Source organism: Petromyzon marinus, chromosome 57 (genome assembly GCF_048934315.1).
Source record: "Petromyzon marinus isolate PM22_M1 ecotype Great Lakes invasive population chromosome 57, UKy_Petmar_22M1.pri1.0, whole genome shotgun sequence".
NCBI lineage: Eukaryota > Metazoa > Chordata > Hyperoartia > Petromyzontiformes > Petromyzontidae > Petromyzon > Petromyzon marinus.
Genome location: NC_133723.1, coordinates 4,228,876 through 4,243,448, shown reverse-complemented (window position 1 = coordinate 4,243,448; position 14,573 = coordinate 4,228,876). Strand labels below are relative to the sequence as shown.

At 54.5% G+C, this 14,573-nt stretch overlaps 1 protein-coding gene across 10 annotated transcripts in view; it reads right to left on the bottom strand.

The window, feature by feature from the left end:
• Nucleotides 1-306: 306 nt before the first annotated feature.
• KHDC4 (KH domain containing 4, pre-mRNA splicing factor) overlaps nt 307-14,573 on the bottom strand; it is a 35,951-nt gene continuing 21,684 nt past the window's right edge. For 4 of the 10 annotated variants that reach the window (XM_032975840.2, XM_032975841.2, XM_032975835.2 and 1 more), the window contains exons 10-14: nt 13,529-13,722; nt 12,759-12,887; nt 7,591-7,706; nt 5,821-5,946; nt 307-4,437 (exon numbers count right to left, since the gene is read on the bottom strand). In XM_032975840.2, coding sequence (XP_032831731.2) covers nt 4,395-4,437; nt 5,821-5,946; nt 7,591-7,706; nt 12,759-12,887; nt 13,529-13,722 — 608 coding nt within the window. In that variant the 3' untranslated portion in view covers nt 307-4,394. Of the gene's footprint in view, nt 4,438-5,820; nt 5,947-6,577; nt 7,707-12,758; nt 12,888-13,528; nt 13,723-14,573 lie in introns of those variants that run through there. The other 6 variants (XM_032975837.2, XM_032975836.2, XM_076052690.1 and 3 more) reach the window with 6 other exon arrangements.

Below are 14,573 nucleotides of genomic sequence, written 5' to 3'. Positions count from 1 at the left end.
GGAAAGCGGCTTGACCGGGTAAAAGCAAGTTTTGGTTGAATACTTTTTATAGAGGTCGGTCGGTTCGAGCACGCACGGGCCGCCCTGGCGAACACTGCCGGGCGAAACGAGCCAGCGTCCCGCTTGCCCGCGTGGATGTTGAGGAGCCCCGTGGCGTCGGTGCACAAGGGGCCGGTCGTCCACGGTGCCCGTGCCGTGCCGTGCCGGGGGGGTGCTCAAGGCTTGCATGGGGAAAACCCAAGAGCTGGATGCCAAAGTTCTCGTTGGGTTTTTAATTGCTCACAACACACGCACACACACACACAATTCAAAAGAGGCATTTTTATTTTAAGACTTTTTTCGTAAACATATACGAACGACTGTACATTCTAGTGAGTGTTAAGAGAATATGGATCCTAAAAATTGTCCACCTCGCAAATGTGATGTGGTTTTTCTAAACAAACCCAATTTATCAGACAAGTGGGAAATTCTGTAAATCTTTTTAAAATGTTCTCTTATCGGTCTTCCCCTACGCCCCCCCCCCCCAACGTCATTGCTGGCACGTCACTATCAGCTTGCTTTAATACTGCGCTAACCACATCTCATGAAAGTGAAACGATATTTTATAACAAAGACATTTTTTAAAAAATATCCTTTAATTCATTCACGTATTAGCCAGCTGGCGAACAATAGGCCAAAGAAGCTCCCCACTTTTTTTCGTCTCAATTTCATCCCAAATAAACTTAAAATATATTTTTTTTCATCAGTTAAGGCCCACTGAGCTAATGTAAGCTCTTTTGCAGAAGCGACCAGGCCACAGATGGTAGCCCAACGAAGTGGGCTTATCATCATCATCATCGTCGTCACGTCGAAATTTATAGCAGCCGCATATTCTAAGCGCGAGATGTCAATTCTAAAACGTGAAAGGGGAAAAAAAAAACCAGAGGACGTGGAGAAAAATCCACACGACCACGGGGAGAGACAACATGCAAACTCCAAATATACAGCAGGCGTCAGGGTTGAAATCGAACCCACGCTCCCCTGCATATCGGGCGAGGGAGACGACATCTCACAGCCACCGCGGGGGGTTTAGGGGGAGGGGGCAACCCCACCACACACTAATGTGCGGTCGCCGTTTGCCACGTGACGGTTAAATTAAATTCTCAAGAGGTGAAAGTTGAGCCGAATCGAGGGGAACGAGCGAATACGCAACGCCACAGTTATTCCGTACGGTCCCGTTGGCGACTTGGGGCCGAGACCAACTCTTGATGAGGAAGCCACTGGGAGCGACGCACTTTTAAATCGAAATTGAGAAATCTTTCCTGACAACTGCTTTTTGTCGAATGTTTTTTTTTGCCTTTTCCCGGCACCTACGGAATAGCACGGTTGGCTACGCACGGTGCGAAAGGAGTTCACCTCGCTACGCCCGAGAACTCGCCCCCGGTTTCATCACAGCTCAACCTATGAAAGTTCTACAGGTTCTCCAAGTCAACTTGTGGGGGGTATCTACGCGAGCCGAGGGGGGGTCTGTACGTCATTCAGTGGCGATCAGGCCGAGAACATTGGCTCGTTAGCCTTGAGAAAGCATACCTGTCGACCCCTACTGTTCAGCCCGTATTCTTGTACAGAGAAATTGAGTTTTCAGGTCCATACGCAGGGTCTCAGCGGTGCCGCCTCACAGTGCTGTTGTCCTCTGAGCAAACTCGACACGTGAGAAATTTTACACTTGGCTTAGCAAAGTAACCGCGCGGTACAAATGACCAAACACTTCATAAAATGCATAGGGAGCTTAAGAAAGGCAGTCCTATGGCTTTCACCCATCGCCTCCGAACTATCCACCGTCTACCCAAAAATATGCCCCAACCAACACCCCGCCATTCGCCGCTTAAGTGACGGTGACGTCACCACGGCGCCTGTGCCAGGCCAGGTGCACTTCGAGGCCACGTGAAGCGTCAAAGGCTCGCTGACAGGAGAGGTCTCAGGACAGCCCCAGGTGCCATGGCTGACTGGCTGATGCACCAGCTGTACACCCCCCCCACTGTGCCAACTTGCTGCATTTTAGCCGCCCGGCGCTCCGCTCGTTGTTGTGAGCGTCGCTCCTCCGCCCTCCGTTGTTGTTGGATGCGCGACTGCCTCCAACCGCCCAGCAGCGTCCTTCACGAGCTTCCTCCGTCGAGGCCGATCTTGACACCGCTGGTACAGTCTTCGGCAAGTCCACTCAGCTTCACGTCCTCCCGTACCGCATCACTCCATCTCTTCTCTAGCCCGTGCCGCACCCGTTTAGCCCCCTCGATGCGGCCTAACAGAAGCTGCCTGGGCATGCGGTGGCTGGGCATGCAGGCTACATGACCCAGCCCAACGAAGCCTTTCCTGCCGGAGGAGCTCACCGATGGGAATATTTCCAGATCTTTCAAGGATTGGTGAGCTCCTCACACAATCCAGCCTGGTTAAAGCCAGGATGTATCGTAGGCATGCCAGCCAGATTGTTTCTAACTGGCACAGATGTTACATTATAGGGGTCTACGTTTCACAAGCAAGGGAGGGCATGACTGTGGCCGAAAAGACCCAAAGCTTCGTGCGGAGCGACAGACCAGGTAGCTTCCACAGAGCATTGCGCAGGCCGATGATAAGATATTGCCGCTCGACTGATTCGGAGTGAGACCTCTGCTGTCAAACCGGAGCTGGTCATAAGCACACTGCCCAGGTATGGGAAAACTCTCCGTTCTCTCCGCAACTGCCCCATCAACACTGGGAGGTGAGGGGGTGTGGAGTTTTTGGTGGCATAAAATATCCGGGCAAGTGCTTAGTTTTGGAACTGGCACAATCCAGGTTCAGCAACAGCGCCTCCAACTCCTCCTCTGAGTGAGCAGCAATCACCAGATCATCGGCATACATACATAACGTGGTTGACCAATAGGGGAGCCATCCCTCGACCGCACCCGGGCATCGATCAGTCTCCCGTTGTATCTGCACCGGATGGAAATTCCAACGCCCCAACTGAACCACCCCAGTGGCATTGAAAACGATGCCCGACGGGTCTAAACCGTCTAAACAGCAACATTGCAAACTGACTACCCTGTCAAGTACACTGCCGGCGAATGACAAAACGCAGGAAGAGGCAGTGTCCCGCGTCTCCTGGTGTTGCGAGTGAACGCAAACCACCCCCCTGAGCCCTTGGGTTAAAATAAAACCCCACCAAAACGGCTGTGGTGTTCAGGATGTAGTCTCTACCGCGGCGTGTGCAGTTACCGTATCCCACCCCCCCTACCCCCCCCCCCCCCCCCCACATTAAAACAACAGCGGTGTCGTTCCGTCGTTTTAACGATGACATATCCAGCTTCAGAATTTATTTACTCGTGAAAACCTCGCTAGGTGTCTCTCTCCAGGCTCTGGCTTCCTCTGGAGGCTCTCCCCCTTGCTCAAGGCGTGCGGGGGGGGGGGATGTTCATTTGCGTTACCTCCCCCCTCTCCCACCCCACATCCCCCACCCCCCCCCGATTGTGGTTTCATTTCCCCGATTCAAACAAGTATAAAATATCTGAAGCGTGACGACGCCGGTGCACACAACGGCCAAGGGATCTTCAACGCTCCCCCCCCACCACCCCCCCCCAGACAGAGCCCACAGCGTTCTTCCGGTTAACACAAAGACCCCCCCCGTATAGCCTCAACCGACTGCTGTGTGGGGCAAGTGCTGTAAGCGAGTAGCATCTGTGAATGTCGGCACTGCACACGGGGGGGGGGCGGGCGGTGGCCAAAACCATGCCAGGCAGCCTCCGTCTCCCCCGGCGGCGATGTTTCGCACCGTGCCAGGTACTAATTTCAGGCCGAGTCGACTTAGGGGAGGCCCAGGGACCGGTTCAGGCGATTGCCACCGTTGGCGTCGGCCGCGAGCGGGAATCAAAACTCGGCCCGCCGGGTTCGCAGCGCAGCGCGCTCCAACCGTTGCGCTACCGCTCCCCACACACACACACACACGCACGCGCGCACGTGCACTCACTCTCACCGCGGCATTAACCGGGGCAGGCCGCAGGGCTGGAGCCGCGAACCCCTGCGGCAAAGCGGCTCGACGGGCAAGCGCCCGGCCCCGTCGTAACCCGGCCACCGCCACGCACCACCGACGCCGCATTGTGCCCGGCGTCCGCCCTGTGGTCTCTCACGCTTCCCCGGGACGTACTAATTTCCGGGGGAGTTCCGTTTGTTCAAAGTCGCGCCCGCGTTCAAGGACGACTCCCGTGGAGCAATTGTAGGGGTGCGTCTCCGCTCCTCCTCCGGAGTGGCCCCCCCCCCCCCCCGTGATCGGGAGGGGGTGGTGTGCCTCCCCCCCTCCCGACCAGCCACGCCGACTCTAGTTGGGACCTTTCCCTTCCTCTTCGTCGGAGGAGTCTCCGTACTGAATTAAATACTTGAGTCTCTCGTCAGCCTTCATCGTCTTCTTTGGCGGACCCGAGCTGTACCCTTCTTTGAGAGAGAAATATACGGCAACAAACCCAACAAGCCACCCACCCGTCAAGCCAAGCCAGCCACCCACCCACCCGGCCAAGCCAACCACCCACCAACCCACCCGCCAAGCCAACCACCCACCCCACCAAGACCATAACACAACCACCCGCCACACAAACAACCCAACCACCCACCACACAAACAACCCAACCACCCACCAAGCCCACAACACAACCAACCAACCAAACAAACCAACCAACCAACCACGCAAACCAACCACCAACCAACACACCCACCAAGACCATAACACAACCACCCACCACGCAAACCAACCAACCACCCACCCACCAACCCACCCACCAAGCCCACAACCCAGCCATCAACCCACGCACCAAGCCACCAACCAAGCCACCCGACATCACAAACCCAAGACGACAGAGCGACAGAGCGAGAGAGCGAATGTCAGATAAGTCGGAGAGCGAAGGACATTCGGGGAAACAGGAGGAAGGAAGGAAATACTTTCCAGGGTGTTGGTCCGAGGGGGTTGGGTCCCAGGCGGTGGACGCGTTGGATGAGAGGACGACCCGAGGAGGACGGAACGGGCGCGGCAGGACCACGGGACATGCGACAAGGGACACGAGGACAAAATTTAGCGATCACCTACAGAGCGGCGGTGTTGTCAATAGAAGCACTCACAACGTAAACAAATCAGAAAACCGGATTAAGATTTTTTTGTTTGGATCAGGGTGTCTCCGTGCTGCGTGGGGGGGGGGGGTTTTAAATCGACCGTACACGTCACCGCTTCCGCTCGGCGAAGGCAAGCAAGGGAGAAGGATGCTAAAACGACGACTTGCAAACGAGCCCCACCCACTGCACAGCCGTTGGCTCGCTCTCGAACAAGCGGAGTGTTCATCCCGGAGGAATCCGGTGAGCTACAAAAGCTCTCGTTTTCACACGCAGCTGCAGCAACTGACCAAGCTAACCCTAACCCCGAGTTCCAGAGGGCAACGCCATCCCGCGCAGGTGGAACGGATGGAGGCGAGTCAACATTATCCCTGTACCGCCCCCGCTGCCTTATCGTGGCCGAGCCAGGGGACGTAACGGCTCCCCCCCCCCCGCCGCCCCCACTCCTCGACGGCCACGGGAAGGGACTTTCGCAGCATCTGCGTGCGATCCATCAACCCCCTCTCGTAGCCTCTCCAGCGCTGGATTGCAGGCCAAGCATAGGACCGCCAAATCCACCGTTCAGAATCATCGTGCGTTTCCTTTACTTGGCCTGCGGCCGCCGTTGCGCGCGCACGGCTCCCATGCTCGCAACCACCCGGCGTGTCGAGTGAGCGTGGTGCCCGCCCGCCCGCCCGCCCGGCCGCCCGCCCGCCCGCCCGCCCGCTCTCCCCGCACCTGCGGGCGCAGTCCGAGGGGGCCGAGGGTGTCGATGGCGGCATCCTGCCCCTGTCCCGGTCCCCGCCGCGGCTCACGAAGAACGTCGCCGACAGCGGCGGCGGCGGCGGCGGCGGCATCAGCTCGCTGTCGGACAGGACCACCACGACGAGAGCGACAACGCGGACGGAGGCCGGGATCGCGCCGACGCTCAACAAGCTCGCACCCCGCGCCTCTCCTCCTCTCCTCCTCTCCTCCTCCTCCCCCCCCACTCAACGTGTGCGCACACGGTTTAACAAGCGGCCTTTTGCGACCAATATTAATCATAATAGTTGGTTTGGTTTTTTTTTTTCCGGGGGGGGATTAGATCGCGTAAATATATAAACGTGTCGTTAAACCCGCCACCACCCAAACACGGGTGTGAGCGAGTCCAACCGAGTCGCAGACGTTCTTTAGAGGCAACACATTTGTTGCGACATCAACACCGAACATAAAAGGGGTTATATAATGCCCCTTCTAACTACTCTATACCATACGTAGGAGTTGCAGGGGCAGACCCTCACTCGGGTCCCCGGGCCACGTGTCGATGCCTCGTAGGACGTGGAGCTTCCAGCTTGTAGGAAGCAGCGACCCCCGGTCACTCTCAGGGACCCACCTCATACCCCCCTGGGTCGGGGCCGCCCACTGCCCTTGGCCCAGCCCGGCCTTCGCGCGTTCGAGCTCCCTCTCGGGAGCTCTCCTCCCCGGACACGTGATCACCCCCCTAGCCACCCCCCGCCACCCCCCCATACCTGGGGGCCTCTCTGTGAAAACTCCGGATCGCGTGTCTACGGGGTCAACCAGAGCACCACGGCCCCCCGGGGGCAATGCCTTGCCGCTGGGGCTGGCAACTCTCCCGCTCACCCCTCGTGGCAGCCCGCTCCGCCCGCCGTGCCCGCGCCTATCCCAGCGCTCGCCATGCCCCGCTAGGGCTGGTGCCACGCCCGCCTACGGGGTTGCACGCGGTGGCGGTGCACCGCGCACGCTCCACGGCCCTCTCGGGACGGCACCATACGGCGACAACTGGCTCGCATGATGCACATGCACAATGTACGTCGATTACCATAGAAATAATCCAACCGGCAATAGACACCCATTGCCGGTTGGATTATTATTTATTTATGCATTAATTAATCCCCCCCCGCCCCCCAACTTCGCTCAGGAAGGGCTCTAAAGTGACATCACCACACCTACGCCCTCTATTTAAGGAACGGAGCAGGAGGATTCCTCCACAAATCTGGCTGTATCCTGATGAAGCTGGTTGTAATTGCTGGCGAATCGCCGCACTCAGTTGGCGAATGTCGTGGCTTTTGCCCTCCAACACACCGGTGTGCCGTACCAGTAATGAATTGGCGTGTCATGCTTACGTGACAAGCCTTACACAAGTTGGCTGTGCCAGTAAGTGGCGGGTTTTAACGACGCATTTATATATTTACATACTGCCCCAACAGCCACCCCTGCTAGCATTGTATAGGGTGCTTCAAATTTGACATTTATCAAGCAATTCACATACATTTGTTATCATGTTGGAATAGGTTTTACCCTTTTTAAACTGGCACAAAAACTGACACCTTTATTCAAGGCATCGTGTTATATTATCTGTTCTTAAACGATAGTCCCACAAAAGTGGAGCGCCGAGGGTTTTGGGGGCGAGTTGATAAACCGGCGAGCGTGGAAGTCGGGCGAGCGCTACCAGCCGCGAGCGACAGAAAATCACGGCGGGGCGGCGGGCCTAGCGCCGTTTTTCGTCACCTGTCACCAGAGGGTGCGTCGGTATCTCCGCTGCGAGTGGGGTGGCTTGAGGCGGCCGTGCCGGCTGCACTCTGCGAGGAGCCTGCACTCGAGTGAGATAAGTGAATGGGGCCATGCTACAAACACAGCGGAAGGGAGAGCAGCAAGTCAGTTCCGTCACACACCCACGCGCGTCGCTTGTCTCGCCGCCGGCAACGCCGCCGCATTGCTCACCAAAGGGCCGTTTGGGGGGCAGCCGTTCACAGGCCACACCGCTAACCTCCGCAGGCGGCGCGCGGTGCCCTCGGGCTGGGGCGAGTACGTTGCTTTTTTCCCATCGTTCAATCGTTTGGGTCATTTTTGTGGCGTGCGTTTTGCCCTACCCCTTCGGCATTGTGGCCCGCCCGCTGCTGCTGGGGGCGCGCGAGCACGTTATGCACGTGCTCGCCCCCGCCAGAGAAACGTGGGATTTCTCCTAAGCTGGCTCAAGTGCCGTAAACGGGAGAGGGGTAGTGCTTCCGTTGCTCTGTTGGAGCGGGAACGCGGGCAGAGACACGAGGCTCAGGGTGGCGACTCGCCACACACCTCAGCCAGGTTTCAACAGCTTCTCCGATGCACCGTAATGATGTCGGCAAAACGACGTCGCCTCTTGAAAAGGGGACGCTGGGCACGTCTTCTTTCGCACCAAACGTAGCCAACCGTGCTAATCGGACGTGCAGTGTTGAGTCTATGGGCAGTGTTGAGTCTATGGGCAGTGTTGAGTCTGTGGGCAGTGTTGAGTCTATGGGCAGTGTTGAGTCTGTGGGCAGTGTTGAGTCTGTGGGCAGTGTTGAGTCTATGGGCAGTGTTGAGTCTATGGGCAGTGTTGAGTCTATGGGCAGTGTTGAGTCTATGGGTAGTGTTGAGTCTATGGGTAGTGTTGAGTCTATGGGTAGTGTTGAGTCTATGGGAAATGTTGAGTCTGTGGGCAGTGTTGAGTCTATGGGCAGTGTTGAGTCTATGGGCAGTTCTAGATTTAAATAGAGTACTCAAAATTCGTGATCTGATCCCATCCGTGAATTATGTCATTCCTGATTTACAGTACCCCGGGGTTTACAAATTGAGTTGTACCTGCGGTGACTGCTATATCGGTGAGACAAAGCGACATGTCTCTGACCGAATTCGCGAGCACAAATCAGATTTGAAACACGGCAGAACGAATTCTTCTGCCGTGGCTGATCACTGTTACAACGCTGTGGGGGATCACGATATAATTTTCTCCGATACCAAGGTTCTTTGCAAACCCACGGGCTTTTATCAGAGATTTGTTCATGAAGCAATTCAGATCTACAAACAGACACAATTGCAACCGAGAGGATGGTTTCAAATTAAGCAACCATTGGAAAGATGTTCTAAATCGAACTAAACATTAAACTAATTTCAATGGTACAGTATATTTTTTCAAGTAGTGGTACCCCAAACTTTCGCAGCTCGTATAAATTCCCTTTTCACACCATCAATAGGTAAACTCCCCCTCCCCCCCTTCCCCCCGCGCCAAACGGAAAGTCCACCGGCACGTACACCACCTTTCCTAAAATCCGCCAATCAAATGCTAATTTTTATGCTAATTTCTTTGTCAGAACACCTTGTTTGCTCGCACACAGTTTAAAGGTCCGCTGTCTGAGCGTGGTTGTGTTTCGCTAAATTCTCCTGTTTGATGAGTACTAGGTGCCTCGGTGAATGTATATGCTCTAACTTTAACATAGCTATTTCTGTGACCAGTTACAAGCTAATCACTCAGCTATTTCAATGCTAAATTCTATGCTAATTCCTTTGTCAAGGGGTACCTCTGCGGATGTGTATACTTTAACTTAGCTATTTCAATGAGCCATTTCAATGCTAAATTATATGGTAATTCCTTTGTCAAGGCGCTTTGTTTCTTCTCACACAGCTTAAAGGTCGTGATCTGAGCGTGGCTTTTTCACTCCAGCGCTGTCCTCCAGACAGTCTCGTCCCTTCACCTGATGAAGGCCGCTTGTGTTGTGGCTGAAACGTCGTGATTTTTTGTTTTTTTGTTATTTTATTTTCACCTACGTGACTTTACCCAGTCGAACCAAAGAGTATGGATCTATGGGCAGTGTTGAGTCGATGGGCAGTGTTGAGTCTATGGTGCAGTGTTGAGTCTATGGGCAGTGTTGAGTCTATGGGCAGTGTGAGTCTATGGGCAGTGTGAGTCTATGGGCAGTGTGAGTCTATGGGTAGTGAGTCTATGGGCAGTGTGAGTCTATGGGCAGTGTGAGTCTATGGGCAGTGTTGAGTCTATGGGTAGTGTTGAGTCTATGGGCAGTGTGAGTCTATGGGCAGTGTTGAGTCTATGGGCAGTGTTGAGTCTACGGGCAGTGCGAGTCTATGGCAGTGTTGAGTCTATGGGCAGTGTCGTGTCTATGGCAGTGTTGAGTCTATGGGTAGTGTTGAGTCTATGGGCAGTGTTAGTCTATGGGCAGTGTCGAGTCTATGGGTAGTGTTGAGTCTATGGGCAGTGTTGAGTCTATGGGCAGTGTTAGTCTATGGGCAGTGTCGAGTCTATGGGTAGTGTTGAGTCTATGGGCAGTGTGAGTCTATGGGCAGTGTCGAGTCTATGGGCAGTGTCGAGTCTATGGGCAGTGTTGAGTTAATGGGTAGTGTTGAGTCTATGGGATGTGTTAGTCTGGGGCATTGTTGAGTCTATGGGTAGTGTTGAGTTGATGGGCAGCGTTGAGTCTATGGGCAGTGTTCATCTATGGCTAGAGTCAACGGGGAGTGTTCGTCGATGGGCAGTGTGTACTTCATACTGAACTTCTTTCGCACCGTACATAACGACACCCACCCCCCCCCCCTTCCCCGCACGCCCAAATGGAATCCAAACCACCGACGCCGTCTCCAAACGCGAAATCTATTTGCAGGCGGCTGCGTTCAGCGCTCGTCAAGGGAGAGAAAAGCACGGCGAGCAGCGACGGAGACTCGTGCTCGCCGGAGAAAGTGCGTCTACGACGATCAGACACATTACACGTCGGAGACGCCGACGCTGCGGCTGCCGCTACGTTAGCAGCGGCGCGCACAAGCAACGAATAAAAACTCGCTCGTCAACCGTGCTCGACCGCTGGACTTCTTTCGCGCCGTACGTAGCCAAACGTGCTGACCGGAGGGGCGCGGAGTTGGAACCGTGTGGCCTTAAAAAGGCAAAGTAAATAACGGGCGACGTTTCAGGCAACGGACCTTCTTCAGAGCACGTGCTATGCGCTTGCTATGTGGCAGGGCCCTTGCCCGAAGTGTTGACGACCACATGTTTCTTAAAATAATTTCTATTGGGGTTTTACTTATCATAACACAATCCACAAGCCACATTTTGGTTATTTTATGTTCGTATTATTTGCTTCATCATATATATTTGACGTGTTTCTGTTACCTTCAAGGCAGCGTTATTGCCGAATGTATCGAGTTGTTGTTACTCTCGACACCGATAGTTACATTACGCGTACAATCGTGACAACACACAAGCAGCACTGGTTGATTTCAGCTGCCACAAAGATAAAGATCCCCTCTCCCCCCCCCCCCGACAGCCGACACAGACTCTAGGAGCAAGTGCTGTCAGTGAGCGCCTTTTAAAGTTGGCACGGTGGGTGGGGGGGGAGTGTGCTGTAGACAACACCTCGCCCGGCTGCCTTTGTCTCCCCAGTGTTGATGTCTTACACAACAGACCACGTACCTTTTTAAGGCCGGGTCGAACTAGGGGAAGCCCAGGAGAGATTTGGATAATTGTTATAATAGCTGTGCAACGAACTCCAGATTGACAACTCAATGCGCTAACAACTACACTACCGCTCTACCCACCCAGCAACAACACTCTTTCGTCGTTATGAAGATCCCCTCATATAATCTTTAACAGACTGCTGGGGGGCAAGTGCTATTAGCGAGCACCTACTAAGGCTGGTACAGCAGACGAGGAGATGGGTGGCCAGCACCAGGTACTCATTTGATGCCGAGTCGACCTAGGGGAGGCCCCAGAACCACAGCAGGCAAAAACTCTGAAAGCAGGTTCTAAATGTGGAGGTAAAAGCCGGAGTACCCGGTGAAAAACCCCATGCGACCACGGGGAGAACAAGCAAACTCCAAATATACAGGCTTCAGGGTCGGGATTGAACCCACAACCTCCTGTATATACAAGGCGAGGTAGTTAAGATCTTGCCACCGCGGTACACATCGCACCAGGTACCCATTTGGATGTATATATGCTGAGCTCATTTTGCACCGTACGAAGCCAACCATGCTAATCGGACCTCAGGGGAGGCCCCGGGACCGGTTCAGATAATCATCACTGGTGTTGAACTTGAGCGGGAATCAAACTCGGGTCGCCGGGTTCGAAGCTCAGTGCGCATCAACCGCTGTACTACCGCTCCCCCACACACTCGCGCACAAGCACAGACAAGAGAGGCACTCAATTGCCACACTCTGCAGCAACTCTGCAGCAACTCTGCAGCAACACCGCGCATCCCACATCACAGGATGCACTCGCACAGCGGTGTTTCCGATCCATTCGGGAGAGAAGAGCCGGGGCAATTCATCGATTAGTCAAATAAAATTCAAGTAACAAAAATGGTCACTCCCCACACATCCTGCCTTGCAAAAGCAGGAAACTCCTCTACGAGCCACAACCAGCGTGACGAAGCTAATAATGACGGCGACATCGTCAGGCACCCGCCCATCACCTCCCGTCCAGCGGCACATTGGAACAGAGGTGAGACGGTCTTCTTACCTTCCCTCCCTCCCCCTATTTTGGCAGCGACACGACCTAGCGGGAGTACGACCACGGTTCAAATGAACCGGCTGCCCTGTTTAACACTGCATCGCGTACTAACAATAACAGGACACCATGTGCCTTCCCGCTTCAGGGCGAACGTTAAAGATCCCGTGACGTCATTCACGAGAGCGGCAACGATTGAGTGCCCGCGTAACGGTCCGATTTTCAAAGGAAAAAAAAAAATCATCGCACCGCTAACGACCAAAACCTTGGCAGGACACTGCTGAACAAAGCGTCACTGACAATCAGGGAGGCCTCTCTCGGATAAACCAGGCGTCATAGTCGTACTAATAATAACAAAATAATAATAATAATTAAGACAACAGTCCCTTGCTGTGGAGAACTGAGCGGGTGGCACCATGTAGTTAGTTACCTGGTATCCTAGCAGCCTGGACGGGTCGGCCTTGTCAAGCTCTTCGACAAAGCGCCGCTTGCTAGCCGCCACCGTCGCAGCTGGCTGCTGCTGCTGCTGTTGCTGCTGCTGCTGTTGCTGCTGCTGCTGCTGGGACACGGGGATTGGAGAACATGCTTACACCGTACAAAAGCGATGTGCACATCTGTACTGCGTGTTAAACGGTGCGCGAGAGCGTCACCCAACGCGCCGATGGATCGTACAGTTCAGGAGAGGAAAACCTCACAAATGGACGATCGGCAGTGGTCAAGAATAACAACGGAGCGGCAGCTAAAGGAGGGAATGCATCTGCCGTGAAGACAACGATGAGATTGGCTAGGTGCGCAGGAGCGAGATGGATTGCTGCATCGCGAGACAAAAAGCCTGGGGAACGACTTAAACTGTACCCTATTCATGAAAAAAAATAAAGTTTTTTTTTTATTTTGCCAGCCAAGACCCACTGTTTTTCAGAAGCGACCTCGCCACCAACAGAGTGGCTTATCGCGTGGAAATTTATGGCAGCCGAATACTCTAAAACGCGCGTTTCTAAACGCGGAGAGACAAACCGGAGCACCCGGAGAAAAATCCACGTGACAACGGGGAAGACATCCAAACTCCGAATACGCAGCAGGCGTCAGGGGTCGGGATCCAACCTACGACCTCCTGTACACCAGGCGAGCACAGATAACATCCGAGCAGGTCCATCGTTCACGGCTTCTGCTGCCGATGAACCAAGCGAGGCCGCTAGTCACCTGCACGGGCGGCTGGTACATGGAGGCTGGAGCGGGGTACTGTGCGTACGCCAGTCCTTGCGCATTCGCCGAAGGCTGCGGCTGCGGCGGCGGCGGCACGCCGTCAGGGCCCTGCCACGCCGTTCCAACCGGCTGTGCTTGCATGGCAGGGCGGTACATGGACATCCTGCCGTAGCTGTTCATCTGCGAGTAGCCTGCGCGATTAGCGGGCGAGACAAGGGGAGAGGGTGAAAGGCAGCGGGCGACGTCTGTCACGCTGTATTTTTTTGTAACGCTTACGACCGAGGCTGCGTTGGGCGCAGCAGCGCAGCGATGATGCTTGCGGCCCGCATCCAAGAACTGGTCTGGAGCCTTATTCTTGTGTGGCGTTTGTATGCTGCTGCCCCTGTTCTGCAGACTGTGCATGTGCGGAGTTTGTACAATTCTGCTCCTGTTCTGCAGTGGGTGTGTGGAGTTTGTAAAATTCTGCTCCCTGTTCTGCAGAGTGCGAGTGTGTATGATGCTGCTCCTGTTTTGCAGTGTGTGTGTGGAGTGTGTATGATGCTGCCCCTGTTCTGCAATGTGTGTGTGGAGAGCGGTAGTGTAGCAGTTTGCGTGCTGTGCTACAAACCCGCTCAAAACCAAGACAAGTGACGATTATCTGAACTGGTTCTGGGCATCCCTTAGGTCGACTCGGCATCAAATAAAGTACCTGGTGCTGGCTCACCCACCCCTTCGTGTGCCGTTCTGGCCTTCACAGGTGCTCGCTAACAGCACTTGCCTCAAAAGTCTGTTAAAGCCATGCGGGGAATCTGTCTTGGGAATTTTGTATGTTACTGCCCCTGTTTTGCAGATTGTGCGAGTGATAGTCTGTGGAGTTTGTACATCCTGCTCCTATTCTACAGAGAGTGTGCGTACGAGTACGTGGAGTTTTTTATGTTCTGCATAGTGAGTGTGATAGTGTGAGGAGTCAGTACGTTCTCCCTGTGATGCGCATAGGTTTTCCCACCAAGCTCTCCGATTTCCTCCCGTGAATAGATTTAACTGGTGCTGCCCATAACGTTGC